Consider the following 15,504-nt stretch of genomic DNA (forward strand, 5'->3'; position numbering starts at 1 on the left):
GCAAAACCCGACGAGTCTCGGAAGACAAGAAGCAGCACGGAGCCCTCGCGTCAAGCGGCTGCTCGCGATCACCCGCCCGCGCGCGTGCTTCCAAAGGCCGGGCTGGGCAGCGCCTCCACATGCTCTCCCACACGTAGGCGGCAGCCTGGGGCAGCGGCTCCACGCGCTGCTCCTGCTGCCTCGCGCCGGCCCCCAGCCCCGGGGAGGGGCCAGAGCTGCGGTGCTGCGCCCCAGCACGTACTGGGGCGTGGCCTGCAGGGCGGCGGGCGGGGTTTGGAGAAGTTTCTTTGGGCGGTTCACGTTTCACATCCTTATCATGTAGGCACTAGGGCGCTAGAAACAGAAAGGGTAGCCGGTCCCTTCCGCATCCTAGTTATTTTCCCCGCTGAGGGTCTGATCACTGCCGCTCTCAGGCACCTGTCTTTCCTCTCCGTCCGGGAATGGAGCCAAGAAAAGGGAATAAAAGAAATTAAATAATACAAGGAGATCGGGTGTCTGAGCAGCGTCTTGGATAAAACCGTCCACTACAGGTAAGAAAAAAATTATGTCCAAACCTCGGAAAGGTGTGAACACAACAAAGCTCCAGAAGGCGTTCATAGGAGGTAGTGGTAAAGTGTAGCTTTTGTCTTACAAGGAGACTATTTTATTTCAGATCCTACAGATTGAACTAATTCTCTGTAAAGTGATCTGGGACAACAGGTTCAGCGCTATTTAAAGGGGTGAAATACGAGCGAAGTGGTTAGTAACAGACTTAAAAAAACACCCGAGTAACATTTTTTTCTTTACATTTTTGTTGGTTTTAGCTAACAACATGTTTGCAAAGGTTTTAATCAAACTCCGTTGTTAAATTTTTTTGTATTCGTTGCAACTTGTTTTTGACGTTGCTACATTATAAATTTGAACTTTTAGAATGCTTAGGTTTCAGCAAACCCTGTAACTTTAAGTTCATCTTGTTTTTTTTTTTTTTTTTGTATTTTAAAGGTTGTAAGGAGAAATCGAAATTTAGAAATGGTAGTTGTGAGATTAACAGAAGCTTAAAAGAAAATGAATGTCTAGCATGCCTTTAAATCAAATAGCGCTGCCAAAATCATACCATATATTCATGTGGCCTTTTATAGTTTATCACTGGGCTTTTCATAAACCACCTCATTTACCTGCGAGTTAATGTCGCCATAAGCAGACACCTGAATCTCTAGCTCAAACTCAAAATTCACTAAATAGCACCAGAACACTTTTATTCATTTCCATTTGTCTTGTCATTCCTCTCACAGAACATCCCCTCATGTCCTCTGGGATTGCATTACCGCCCTCAGTTCCCTACATCCCTATTGCTTTCTATTGATACTTGCCATTTAAACAGTTAATGGGGAAAGGGGTAGGGTTTTACTGGACTGGCTAGCACCCCACCAGCTCAGAGGCTCTGAATCTTAGGCTACCTCTCCAAGACTTTTGTCATCTACAAAATGAGATACAGGTCCTAATTCATAGGGTTTTTTGGAAGATTGTGAGATAACACGCAAAAAGCTTAGCACAGAGTACCAACAGACATTAGGTTTATTTTAACTTTTAATCTAAAACTAGTACGCAGCAGTGGTAGAATCTCTGTGGAACTCTTTCAGTTCCAAAGTGAACAATGAAACTTAGAGCAAATGAACAAAATACACCAAACTCCTTTGCCATACTCTCTTCAGATGTGAAAATAACACTATGGTCATTCATTCACATCAGCATCAGAGAAGGGGAAACTATAGCCATGCATAAGGAAGGGAGACATTACAGGTCTGTCTATGGTTGCTGGGGTAGAGCTATACTTGGATGAAGACATAAAGATATTTGTGGTGGTCTCAAAGAGGCTGACATGCTGCTGGAGGAAGGACTGGTTCTGCTATTTAAAACAGCTTCAAGCACTCCAGGGGGCTTGTTTTCTGAATGAGAGGGGTGGATACTTGTTTTCTTCCAGCTGCATTGTCCTTTGAAGTGGCTTTCTCATCTAAATTACTGCTCCCAAAAGTCATTTTCCTGCTCTTGGTCATTACAGATCTGACCATTACTATTACTTGAAAATGATAAAACTTCTAGATTTCAGCTTAGTTTGCTACCAAAATGAGAACTTATTTCAACCGGGAATATTAAGCAACTACTTTATTCTAAAATACCACCTCCAGTACTATCTGTAATTAAATCAGAAGCACTTTGGATCATAGTTTGCAGTGAAATATGCATATGCCTCACAAAACTTAGATTGAGCCTTAGTAAATGTTTGTTCCCAAACTTTCATATAATTGTAATCACATTTTCTTCATTCTAAGATTAAAAACAGCCACTTAAGGTCTGTGGCTTAATTTTATTCAGGATGTTCCTGTAACCTCAGTATACTGGGCCTAAGGCTCTGTATGTATTTAATTTATCCATAAAAATAATCTGCTGTTACTTTTAGGAGCAAGCATTCACTGTTTGTTATATCTTTTTGTGCTGTCTGAGTTTTTAAATTTTAAATGAGAATGTACTATTACAATTTAAAAAATCGCCATTTTTAAAATGTAGGAAAATGAATAAAGCTATTAAATTTTAAAACATACAGTATCATTAAGGCAGAAACAAAGCAAGGTTTTTCTAGTTTCATATTAAGAGTCAGAAGACCTAAGTTTAAATCTTTGGTCTGCCATTTATTACCTTTAAGGCTTGGACAAATCCTTTATCACTCAAGGTCTAAATAACTTCATCTGTGAGTGAAAATAAATTGGAAATCTTATGAGGAACTTCTAACCCTTACAAAATTATGTAATTATAATGTTAAGGGTTTGTTTCATTCATCCCATTCATATTAAAACATTAAAATTTTTTTTACTTTAATAAATGTTCATAAATTCATAAATGACAGTTTTCTAAAAGCATATTTTCTATGGCTTGTTATTATTTAACATTACAGTTAGGGACACAGTGTAAATTAAAGTGATGGCAATAGGGTAAATGTAGAAATAGCAAGAATAATGTAATATAAAATACTTAAACTATTGGTAAACAATTTCATGAGTTGGAGGTGTTGAGACAAATATTATTTCAACATAAAAGCTGGTCAAAGGGGGCCTGGTCCACAGAAGATGTTTATTTGATGTAACAAAACAATACAGTTAGTGTTAGAAGATCCAACCACAAAGAGCGAAAGGAATGAAACATTTGTACAATGCACATAGAAAAACAAGATGTTTACTGTGACAACTATGTATCTCTAAAATAATGCTTCTAAAATTACTCAATTATTGAAATCTATATGAAAACAGAGGATGTTAATAGCGACAAAGTGCATAAAACCAAACATCAAATTTTGAGCAAATTAACATTACTAGGCAATTCTGCTAACAAAGCATAATTTTTTTTTTTGTTCACAATCTGCTCAAAATACCTTTATACCAACAGGGTGGGCAGAACATTTAGGTTTAATATCAATTACACAATATTAGCATAAACTTCCACAACTACATATAGGGTATTGTCTTCTTTTGAGCTGGCAAAGTGACTACAGAAACATCAAATCATTTCTCTGAATTGAGAATTTTATCCAAATAAATGCCACATACCTTCCAGATATATGTATATCTTTCTATATCATGTAAATGGCTTTACCCATTTAAATAATAAATCATACAAGCATTTAAGAATCATTATTATATGATTAACAATGTCATGATCCAGGTTTAATAATTTCATAGGCCAAAAAAAATTTCTTCTTAAAAACTAGTTTTATAAATGCAGAATATATTGCATGAGTAACTGCTGGTATTTTTTTAAGAAAATATATTGTGCAATTGCGGCTACCATGTACTGCTGGCAAATCATTATTGTTTATGTAAAATGTGAAAAAACTGAGTAAAAATTTTTTAAACTCATCATGATGAAAGGTTACAGCCTTCTTAAAAAAATTATATTGGCATCTTATTAAAAATAATCCGATAAGGGACAAACTCCCTAGCCCAAAATAAATAAATAAAAAGGTGCATTTTAAAAATGACGCTACTGCAATGCAATGGTTTAAATACCGAAGAACTGTGAAAATGTGCTGTGTGTGATCTGGCGTTAAAGAACATACTAAAAAAGAGCATTAATGTAAATTAAGTAGAAAGGGGATCAAAATTGAACTAACCAAGTTTGTGCAGTATTTGTAGCCAGGCTTCTAAAATTAGATATAGAAAATATAAATAGACTGCTTTAGGTAATGAGCCACCAGTGTCCAAAAAAAGGAATGAGATTATGAAAAAGCTCAGTTAACTTGATCCAAAGCTCTGAGTAATTCTTCACCCTGCAGTAGGTTTCTGCTGCCTTGTATAGGAGCATTAACTTCACAATCATAACTGGTCAGCTGTGGTAGTCCGCTCTCATCCATTGATTGCCCCAGCAGTCTACATGCTAAATCTGAAAAACAAAGAGATATCTAAGTATTCATTCATTTAATCAATGAATATTATTAAACAGCAACTATACATTAGGTATTGGGAAAAACAAGGCCAGTTAGCTATAGAAGGTTTTTAGTCTGTTAGGCAAAACTACAATTATGTAATCAAGAAAGTACAAACAAGCATTACTGGTGCTATGTCACAACTGTTTAAACGAACCTTGAAGGTGCAGAGGAGTGATTTAAACCAATTTAGAAAAAGGTATTAAAATGTATAAGTTTCAGCTTCTATTCATTATTGATAGCACACAGAGACAGATCAAAGATAATTCAGAGTTCCATCTGGAAACTATTACTGATCAAATAAAATGCAACCTTACTTTTTAATCCTGGTAAGGAATGGAAATCACTCTCACTTGGAGTAAAGCTCGTAAATAAAAGTTTCATATACTTTAATTCTCTTTGTGATGTATAATGGCAGAAAGTGTAAACTAACCAGAGGGTATTAAAATAATTGTCTTTTGCTCCATTCCATTCTGTTCACTAGATTTGCATCCTTTTACACGTTTCCAAGAAAGTGATGTTGTAGTTGCACGATCATCTGGTTGCTGTAATAATGTTCCCTGAAAACAGTAAAATTATTTCAGTTTTACTATGTTGAATTTTTTTTTAAATCATGGACTTTGAAATCAGTATAAATTTGCTAACAAAACATAGGCAAGATTCTTAAAGACTGCTCTCAGTTATTAATTCTATTTCTTAATACTGCTGTGATGAATTCATTTGCCACTCATATGACAATTGTGTAAAAATGCTTTCCAGTTAATTTGGTCTGAAAATATCAGTATGGGTTATACTAGCACTGGCTATGTTCTGTGGGTAAGAAAAAGTAACCAAAGTAACCAAAAGGGAAGAGAAAAAGACTCAGCAGTGATCCTGGGTGTGGACTGAGGGGAGAACTATACTTACTCTAAATAGGTCTCTAGTGTTTGGAATTTTTTGAGACTGTATTCATTAAATGTTTGTACTTTTAAGAAAGAACATGTACAAAGTGAAATAAACCAATGTGTAACTTCTGAGAATGTAACATTAGTGTTTGGAAGATATAAGGAGTTACCTATATATCTAACTCAGAAATAGCACATCAGCTAGAATAGAAAAGCAAACATGCTGTCACACTTACAATTCCTACTGCTTGAAAAAGTGAACCATCATGTTCAATTTTTCGCTTTCTCTGGGCATTCTGCAAAGCTAGTATCTTTGGATTTAGTTCTTCTTCAGGAGCAGTAGTTCTGAAAACAATTTTTTAACAAAAAATATGGTTGTTTTATTTATTTAAAAAATATCCCATTTGCTTTTTAAACAAAATATATAATGCCTACTTTCCAACATTAAGGGATATAATGTTATACATAAGAGTTTTCCTGATTATACTAAAGTTTATTGCCCTAAAAGTCAAAGCTTAGTTTTTAAAACAAAATTTCCTATTCATTACCCTATTTATAAAACAGAAGTGAACAGAACTAAATTGATGTTAAAGAGTTAAATATTGGCCTTTCATTCCACCTAATACATACATATTCTTGGGACTACTGTAATACAAGATCAGTTTCACATTTGAATAATGCTTTCACTGTTTATAAAACATTGCATCTTCGTTAGTTCATTTTAGCTTTGCTCTAGCCCCCAAGATAATACACATATATAATACATATTTTATAGATGAAAAAATTGAGCCTGTTAGGTAACTTGCTCTGTTTCTAATTAGCTGCAAATATGGAAGTACACTGTAGGTCTCCTAATACCCACTCTCCTTCCCAGTGATCTTCCCACTAAGCTGTTTTGCCCTCAGTATTGATCTGGTTATCAAACTTGAACTATCTGCATCTAAAATTAATAGTAAACAGTAAAGAACTGTTTTATGTGTCAAGTACATCGATTTTGTTATATGTTTTGTGTTTTCAAGAACCAGCTCCCTACCCCAAACCCCAACATAATGATAACAGATGCTTGTTTTGTTCATCTAGTTGAGAATGGAGTATGGGTAAGTGAGGTACTACTCTAACTGCTCTCCTACATGCAGTGTTGTTTTGTATTTTTAAAAAATTCTATAAAACCTTCAATATATAGACAGGCATATTTTAATTTTTTATATACATGTTATCTTTATTAAGGATAACTCAGTCTATCATGTAAATATCATCTTAGTAGTAGTACTTTTAATAGTTTATTTTCAGTCTTTAAAATTTCAAGTTGTCTGGTTTAATACAGCACTTTGATTTTTTCAAATTACCAAGAGAGGTAGTAAAGAAAAAGCCTCCATATAGTTCTGAAAGGTAAATTCATTTCTTAAAGTGTTTAGTGCATACTTTATTGGAACTAATATAAAAAAAAATTTGTTAATTTGACTAGATGTTTGTTGGGCTTTGGTTTTAACAAGTACATACTTATATAGAAAACTGAAAAATCTCATCTCTGTAACTATAAATTACAGATCATTGTTACTTCTGTTGCTAAGTTCATTCTTTTCTTCATCCAATAACCATTTATAAAGCAAGTACTCCATGTTAGGTACTGAGTTAAATATTAGTAACACTGTCATTGCCCAGAGGAGCTCCAGAGTTGGTTGGTGATACAGTAATAGTTCTTTGTTAATTTAAAGATGCAAGATCTTTTCCAAGTTCCGGGAAAAGGTCTCTACTAGCATTCTAGGTCAAAGTAGTGATGCAGGGCAGAAGAAAAAGTCATAAGCTCTGGCTATGGCAGTGCTTTTTCCTATTGCTATTAATATCTCAGTCTAGGCGCTGTGGAAAAGGAATCGTTTCTGTCCCCCACACACCGCCCCACTGACTTGTTTTCTCTGACTATAGCCTCAAATTTAAAATACATAAAATCCTATTGCAAATCATACACCAAAATTATAACTTAAAATTTTGGTGGTGTCCATATGTTTGCTCAACTTAACTCCATAGAAGCAATGCTTAGATTCCTATTGTAGCTCTTAAAAACCTATTTTAATACTTAGGGACTCCCCTGGTGGTCTAAGAGTTAAGACTCTGCACACCCAATGGATGTATTTATCAATATATCCATTTCCAGCTCTATGGGTTTGATCTCTAGTTCCCACATGCTGCAACCAAGGCCTAGTACAAACCACCCTCCCAAAAACCAACCTATTTATTCTGTGATATAGCTAGTGTTCTATAAATAAAAAGGAAAAACAAAAAGCAATAGTTATAAATATGGTTATATATAACTACATAGTTATCTATCTACTATATATATATGTATATAAATATAGCTGTAACTATACATACAAAATTTTTAAATGCTTATTAAGTATCTGTATTGAATGCTGAGGACTGAAGACCATCAAGTTCAGTTTGGAATGGAGAATTATTAATACCCTTAAGTTGGAATGGCTTCCCTGGTGGCTCAGATGGTAAAGAATCTGCCTGCAATGCAGGAGACCTGGGTTTGGTCCCTGGATTGGGAGGTCCCCTGGAGAAGGAAACAGCTATCCACTCTAGTATTCCTGTCTGGAGAATTCCATGGCCAGAGGAGCCTAGCAGGCTCCAGTCCATTGGGTTAGAAAGAGTTGAACACAACTGGGCAACTAACACATACACTTAAGTTGGGATGGCTTTTCTTCAGGTAAGCTTAAAAAGAGCTCCGAGAGGATAGTTAACTAGTCTGATTTAAGCAATTACAAGAAACTGGGCCAGTTTTTGTACATTTATAGAACTTACTGGCTGGATTTTATTTTTAGAGGTATTAGAAGACCCTCCTACTCCTACATTTAGATAAGTGATGTGACTATGAAGTAATACACAAGCTAATTTAGAAACAGTTTTTTGAGTACTTGTTTTAAGTTCAGAATTAGTATGTCAATTTTATGTTTCTTAAAGTATAAATATGAAAAAGTTTTCTATGTTTAAAAATAATTTACCATCATACACATTTCCTTAAGAATAATGACCAAACTATAAGTTTAATGTTACATATAAATACCTTTGACTCAAAGCGACAGATAACACATTAGGGCTTCTTGGATGAGATTTTTCTGTCTGTTCTATGACTCCATTTCCTGCTCTGTTGGGTGAGGCTGTCCGACTTCCAGTATCACTATATGGTGACGTTGTGGCACAAGGAGGTTCTTTAGGTACGTGGGGAGGAGATGGAAATGCAATCAGTATTTTAATGTCTTCCATACCATCTTTTGTCACTGTTTTCAATTCATCATTGGTGGCTGTGGTAGTGGCGGTGGCTATAGGAGGTTCTTGCATTTGAGTGGGCTGGAATACTGTATTTGTGCTTGCACTTTGAGGACTTGTAGAACTGTTTTCCAGTGGTGACAACTGATCGAAGGAACGTAACTGGAAGTCATCATCCATTGGGATATAAGGAGCTAACATCTCCAAATCTAAATCAGTGTCCTTTAAAACAAGATACATGAGTTTTTACAATGGCCATACCTTATGAAGCAAAAACAAGTTAAACCCACAGCCACTTGAGAATAAAAATTAATAAATTTTAATAGAAAATATATATAATAAACAAGTTTATATACCTGAGTGGAAAATGGATTCTTTGCTTCTGTATCTTCAGCAAAAAGTTTCTCTACCAATTCCAACTTGAATTCATTGACCATATCACTATCCACATCAAAACAATATTCACTGGGACTGTTAGGCTGTAAAAAGAATCAATCTATTTTACTTTTCTCTGAGGAAGCTTGCATAAATGTTTTGCTAGTTGTTAGAATTTGCAAACTTGATCTCAGAGAATACACAACAGAACTCTTCTCTTCTATCAAATTATCTAACTAGTGAGAAATTAAAATTTTGTCAGTATATTCATTTCTAACTGTACATAACATCATTTGTAAAATTAAAAGATGTGTTTATCTGCTTATTCTAAGGAATAAAACTCACCTAATAGTTCAACTCCCAATGGTACCTAGCTGGCCAATAACTAGATGATACACTAACTGGAATCTAGCTGTGTACTGAGGCCACGTTGCTATAGTGATCTACCTAAAAACTGCACAGCAACTCTGGGGGGTGGGGCAGGGACAGGGCTGCAGACTGAAGTTTTTTACTTGTATTCACCTTAATGAATGTGGTACTAGTTAAGTTTTCAGCAAGAATTCTAACCAAAAAATGATAGCTGTATATTCTAAGCATAAACTTTTGCCTTCCTCATCTTAACAGTTTTGTTAAATTTTGGTTGGATTAGAAACAAAATGATTCAAACATTTTTGTGCTAGACAAAACTGAGCCCCCAGAGAATAGATATATTCTCTAGAAGGCTATGACATGTCAGATCTCCTACTTTTAGCTTGCCAGTTTGAATCAATAAATATTTAATGTAAAATAATGTATCACTTTTTAAGGCCTACTTGAGCCTCATTTATCAACTCATAATACTCAAATATGAGCTTCCCCGTCCATGAGCATGTTTTTAGACATAAGAAGCTCTGAAATCAAGTATGTCTAGATTGGGATATAGAGCCCTATTTGATATCTTCAGTCTTGGCCCAGCTAGCCTTTAAAGATTGTTTTTATTCTGTATATGAGAAAACTAATATCAAGACAGAACTTAAATTTAATATAAAGTTTTTACTCTGGGTAAGACTTGGTATTTTCATGTAATACTTACATAGAACATCAATACAGTGATGGAAATTGTACTAAACTGGGCAAAACCCTTTGCTACTGGATAATTCTCCTACTCAAAGGGTAATATAAATGGGCTTGGAGCAATCATAAGCACACAGTATTGTCCTCTGTGGATGTCTAAATTCAAGACTTTTATTGTCCTGCTGATATTAAATAGAGAAGCAATATATGTTTCACCTTTTGCCTTATGTTAAGGCATCTCCTTCCCACATTCCTGACTGTTTTTGCGCCTGAAACAATGGGACTGAGGTCTAAGTTAGGCATAGCTTTTCCAGTAATTTTTAAAAGTCACACAAACAAAACTATGACATGTGGTTCAAATTTACAAATACATCCCCAAACATTAAAATCTATAAAGTTATCCTTTTCTAATTATATTATGACACCTACCTCAGGTGAACTTTGTCTGGTGCTTCCATCAGAAGGACTAGCTGGCTGATCTTGAATCTGGGGCATGGTAAAAGAAAGTTCCAGTGACTCTGGATTTGGTTCTAACTTTAACGCAACTTCTTGGTTGAGTGCAGGGTCGGCACTACTTCTAAGTGGCTTTGGAGTTTCAGAGGCAGGTAATGGAGACATTGCCAAATTTATATTCTGCAATTTCTCATTAGATGAGGGGAGCATTACATCATTATACAATGGAACCTCCTCAAGTTGTTGGTCATCAGTCTCTGTGTCTGTAGGGGAAAAGTCAATTTAAAGATCACCTAGATTTTAACATATACAGAAATTTATGTCCCCTCTTACAAAAGGTTTGTCTAGTTGACTTAAGTAACAAAAATGTTACCAAATTTTACTTAATCTAAAAGTCTGCAGATAATGTGGTATAACTGTAAGTCTGAGTTATCTTACCAATCCACTATTGACAACTTCTGTAATCTATATAGCATAAAACCCCCTGCATTCCAACCTTCTCCATTAAAGTTTAACCTAGTTTGAAATTAGTTTTCTTTTTCAATATCCGGTATTATGGTATGACTCCTTATTTATTCTTTAGCTCAGCTTATGGCTACTGCAATATAACTGCTAACATGTGAAGAAAATATGACAGCAGGATACAGAAATAGCAGAGTAGCTGAGAACAGTTAAAAGTGGGAAGAAGAAATACCCTAAAAACACTATGAAGCACAATTTCCAACAATATGACAAAAGCAGGAATGCTAAGAAATTACATGGCCAAAGGCCACAATGTCCAAATGATTATTAACAAAAACTGTTAACGTTTAGGCAATTAACAAAATAACAAAAGACCCACCATTGCTGCCAAAATCTAAAGATATGATTGTGTCTCCAGCAGCTGGGGCCAGCAAAGTTAAAGCATCAGGCTCCTTCTTAAGTTTATCAAAGAGACTGCTTGTGTCTTCTGATTCAACTTTGGTGAATAGCTGAGTCATTTTCATGTCTGAAGATTCAACTGGTTTGAGGACACATTCTGTTTGTTGAAGGGAGAAAATCAAGTCGTGCTGAATAATACCACTGTCAAAAAAGAGAGATTAGTAATTCTTAAATGAGCACCTGACACAATGTTGGAGTAGAAGGACTCTGAAATGTCTCAAAAAAATTCAAAATTCTGCTTTATGGAATGATGACTTAAAACATCTCTCATGCCTACCTGGTCATGTTCAGGGTTTAAAATCCCAATATGAAATAAAGACCTATTAAAATTCACAATACAGGATAATTCAAATATTTGATTAATTTCAATTAAGAAACTTCAGCTATCCCTTTGAGAAGACTGATGGTGACAAAGAAATGTAATAGTCAAGTACATGTAGGACAATAAACAGATCTTTTGTGCCCACATGGAATGAAATTAACACAGAACTCTTGGGCACTAATATATGAAGCATGATCTAAGGATGGTCCTAGAATATTAAAATATAAAGATAAATGACGAAGGTCCTTCTCAGAGGGGCACTGCTTTTTCCTTGGTGGTAAGAAAATGATCTGTGATACCACCTACAGGATAGAGTTGAAGACGGATGATGAACAACAGCTTCATCTTCATGTTTCGCTTAATTTTGTTGTTGTTTAGTTACTAAGTCATGTCTGACCCTTTTGCAACCCAATGACTGTGGTCCACCAGCCTCCTCTGTCCATGGGACTTCCCAGAAAAGAATCCTGGGGTGGACTGCCATTTCCTTTTCCAGGGGATGTTCCTGACTCAGGGATCAAACCAGGGTCTCCTGCATTTGCAAGCGGATTCTTTACCACTGAGCCACCGCTGCTTTAATCAACAAACTTTAAGTGTTTACTAAATGAACTGAGGATTCAAAGTTCAAAATATCTAACCCTTGCCTTCAGTTCAGTTCAGTCGCTCAGTCGTGTCTGACTCTTTGCGACCCCATGAATCACAGCACGCCAGGCCTCCCTGTCCAAAACCAACTCCCGGAGTTCACCCAAACTCATGTCCATCTAGTCGGTGATGCCATCCAGCCATCTCATTCTCTGTCGTCCCCGTCTCCTCCCGCCCCCAATCCCTCCTAGCATCACTCTTTTCCAGTGAGTCAACTCGTCGCATGAGGTGGCCAAAGTATTGCAGTTTCAGCTTTACCATCAGTCTTTCCAATGAACACCCAGGATTGATCTCCTTCAGAATGGACTGGTTGGATCTCCTAGCAGTCCAAGGGACTCTCAAGAGTTTTCTTCAGCACCACAGTTCAAAAGCATCAATTATTCGGCGATCAGCTTTCTTCACAGTCCAACTCTCACATCCATACATGACCATGGGAAAAACCATAGCCTTGACTAGACGGACCTTGGTTGGCAAAGTAATGTCTCTGCTTTTTAATATGCTATCTAGGTTGGTCATAACTTTCCTTCCAAGGAGTAAGCGTCTTTTAATTTCATGGCTGCAGTCAGCATCTGCAGTGATTTTGGAGCCCAAAAAAATAGTCTGACACTGTTTCCACTGTTTTTCCATCTATTTCCCATGAAGTGATGGGACCAGATGCCATGATCTTTGTTTTCTGAATGTTGAGCTTCAAGCCAACCTTTTCACTCTCCTCTTTCACTTTCATCAAGAGGCTTTTGAGTTCCTCTTCACTTTCTGCCATAAGGGTGGTGTCATCTGCATATCTGAGGTTATTGATATTTCTCCCAGCAATCTTGATTCCAGCTGGTGCTTCTTCCAGCCCAGCATTCCTCATGATGTACTCTGCACAGAGGTTAAATAAGCAGGGTGACAATATACAACCTTGACGTACTCCTTTTCCTATTTGGAACTAGTCTGTTGTTCCATGTCCAGTTCTAACTGTTGCTTCCTGACCTGCATACAGGTTTCTCAAGAGGCAGGTCAGGTGATCTGGTATTCCCATGTCTTTCAGAATGTTCCACAGTTTACTGTGATCCACACAGTCAAAGGCTTTGGCATAGTCAATGAAGCAGAAATAGATGTTTTTCTGGAACTCTCTTGCTTTCTCCATGATCCAGTGGATGTTGGCAATTTGATCTCTGGTGCCTCTGCCTTTTCTAAAACCTGCTTGAACATCTGGAAGTTCACGGTTCACATATTGCTGAAGACTGGCTTGGAGAATTTGGAGCATGACTTTACTAGCGTGTGAGATGAGTGCAACTGTGCGGTAGTTTGAGCATTCTTTTGCATTCCCTTTCTTTGGGATTGGAATGAAGACTGACCTTTTCCAAACCCAATGTGAAAGTAGGTGTGCAAACAATTAAAATACAAAGTGATAATTGCTAAAATGGAGGAGGTTTGTGTCACAGAGGTCAACAAGCTGAAATTTGACAGCCATAATATTCACAAGCCAGTCCACTAAGAGAGAGTTCCTGAATACCCAAGAGTCATGTGTCCGATCATACAGCCTTTTACAGTAATCTCACAAATAATTTCACTTAATCCTCATTTTAACCTTTTGAGTTAAGTTTTATCATCTCTCCTAAATGGACGAAATTCAGAGAAATGAGATTTCCCCAAGTCATGGAGCTAATGAGGGACAAAAGCTATGACACAAACCTAACTATTCCAGGGCCAGAATTCCTTTCATAAAAATAATATAGTTGCCTTGAGATAGTTTATGATGATAGCTGTATGACTAGAACAAACTAATCCATCAGAGATGTGGTCTTTTTTCAAATGGGAGTAAACAGGATGGGGATAACTAGCTACTGATGGTAATTAGTGGAATCAGTGACAGATAGCTGGCCTAGAAACTCAGGTCGAAATACTGAAAACCATAATTGGGTAGAGATGTGAAAATAAAATCCAGTTATCATTTATAATCTTTTCTATAAAAGAAAAGAGTATTCAAAGACTTAATACTTGCTGCCCCCTAATATTTATTTTCCAAGCTTACCTCACAACATAATTTACACATACAATGCACTGGGGCTGAGAGTTCTTAGTGTTATATATGACAGTTGCTTGAGTTTCAATCCAGACATATCCACCTCTTTTGGCAAGCATTCTGTACTGTCCTGTTGTGACTTGTCCTTTAGTAAACACTAGGAGTGAAAAGGAAAAAAGTGTCATGTAGAGAAGATAACTTCCAATTTTCAATTGAATGAATAAATGCAATAAATGAATAAATTTAAACAGTTGTAACTGTTTAAATTAAGAAACAGTGAAAACACCCCAGGATAGCTGAAAAAGTACCTATTCCATTCTTCTAATCCCCCAAATAAACTTTCTTGCCAACCTTCACTTTAAATAAGATGAAAGCCAGGAATGAGGGACAGCAGTGACTAAAACTCCTTTAACAACTTACATGTTGAACATATCAGAAATATTAAAGAATGAATAACTCTAATTCTACTGAGAACATTCAAGAAAGTGGCACTGCTACCAGTTCCTTAAATTCCTGCTATAGTTTCCAGAGAAGCAAAGATGCTTCAAATAGTTGTGCTAGCATATTTGAATTTCAATTGGTATCATGCTAAAGTCTTCTGGCAATGTAGGCAATCTTACTTATTGATTTGGAAGAAATTACTAGATAAACATGATGATATTATCATGAGTATTGAGACCCTCACTGCAGACTTAGGCCCATTCTATAGTTCAAGGCTAATGATGCTAACTCAGTGACATTCAGTCATCCCTAATCACGTTGGGAAGTCATATTTAGGGACAGATTAAACAGGCAAGTGAGAATTACATCTTAGGTCAAGGGTACTTATTTCTACTAACTGTGCATGATGTTGATTATATTCACATTCATTAATCTGTTGAACAGAGACTTTCTGAGTGCCTTCTTTGTGTTAACTGTTCTGAATTCTTAGGCATGAGTTCTGAAAATGATGCTATAATATTCTATTTTTTTTTGTCTTTGTAAAATGCCAGGGTAGTTTTATACATTATCAAATGATTCTGCTTTAACTGGTATTAGTTATAACAAATATGAAACAAAGATTTAATGATCCAGATCACTTAAGAGGTTTATTCAAATGTTTGGTCTAGGAAGATTTGGTTAATTTTAA

The 15,504-nt window shown here is 36.2% G+C and overlaps 1 protein-coding gene and 1 long non-coding RNA gene across 2 annotated transcripts in view; one reads left to right on the plus strand and one right to left on the minus strand.

Annotated features, from left to right (window-relative positions):
* Nucleotides 1-15,504, plus strand: part of LOC148776419 (uncharacterized) — a 166,986-nt gene continuing 151,482 nt past the window's right edge. The window contains exon 1 of the long non-coding RNA XR_016038175.1: nt 1-530. This is a non-coding gene — a long non-coding RNA (uncharacterized LOC148776419). The remainder of the gene's footprint in view (nt 531-15,504) is intronic.
* Nucleotides 3,087-15,504, minus strand: part of HIF1A (hypoxia inducible factor 1 subunit alpha) — a 48,440-nt gene continuing 36,022 nt past the window's right edge. Inside the window, exons 8-15 of the mRNA XM_055435408.2 lie at nt 14,385-14,532; nt 11,327-11,547; nt 10,462-10,748; nt 8,961-9,083; nt 8,402-8,826; nt 5,574-5,682; nt 4,887-5,013; nt 3,087-4,410 (exon numbers count right to left, since the gene is read on the minus strand). Of these exons, the coding sequence (XP_055291383.1) occupies nt 4,259-4,410; nt 4,887-5,013; nt 5,574-5,682; nt 8,402-8,826; nt 8,961-9,083; nt 10,462-10,748; nt 11,327-11,547; nt 14,385-14,532 (1,592 nt within the window). The 3' untranslated portion in view covers nt 3,087-4,258. The remainder of the gene's footprint in view (nt 4,411-4,886; nt 5,014-5,573; nt 5,683-8,401; nt 8,827-8,960; nt 9,084-10,461; nt 10,749-11,326; nt 11,548-14,384; nt 14,533-15,504) is intronic.

Source organism: Moschus berezovskii, chromosome 9 (assembly GCF_049115385.1).
Source record: "Moschus berezovskii isolate FMDL1 chromosome 9, NW_MosBer_1.0, whole genome shotgun sequence".
NCBI lineage: Eukaryota > Metazoa > Chordata > Mammalia > Artiodactyla > Moschidae > Moschus > Moschus berezovskii.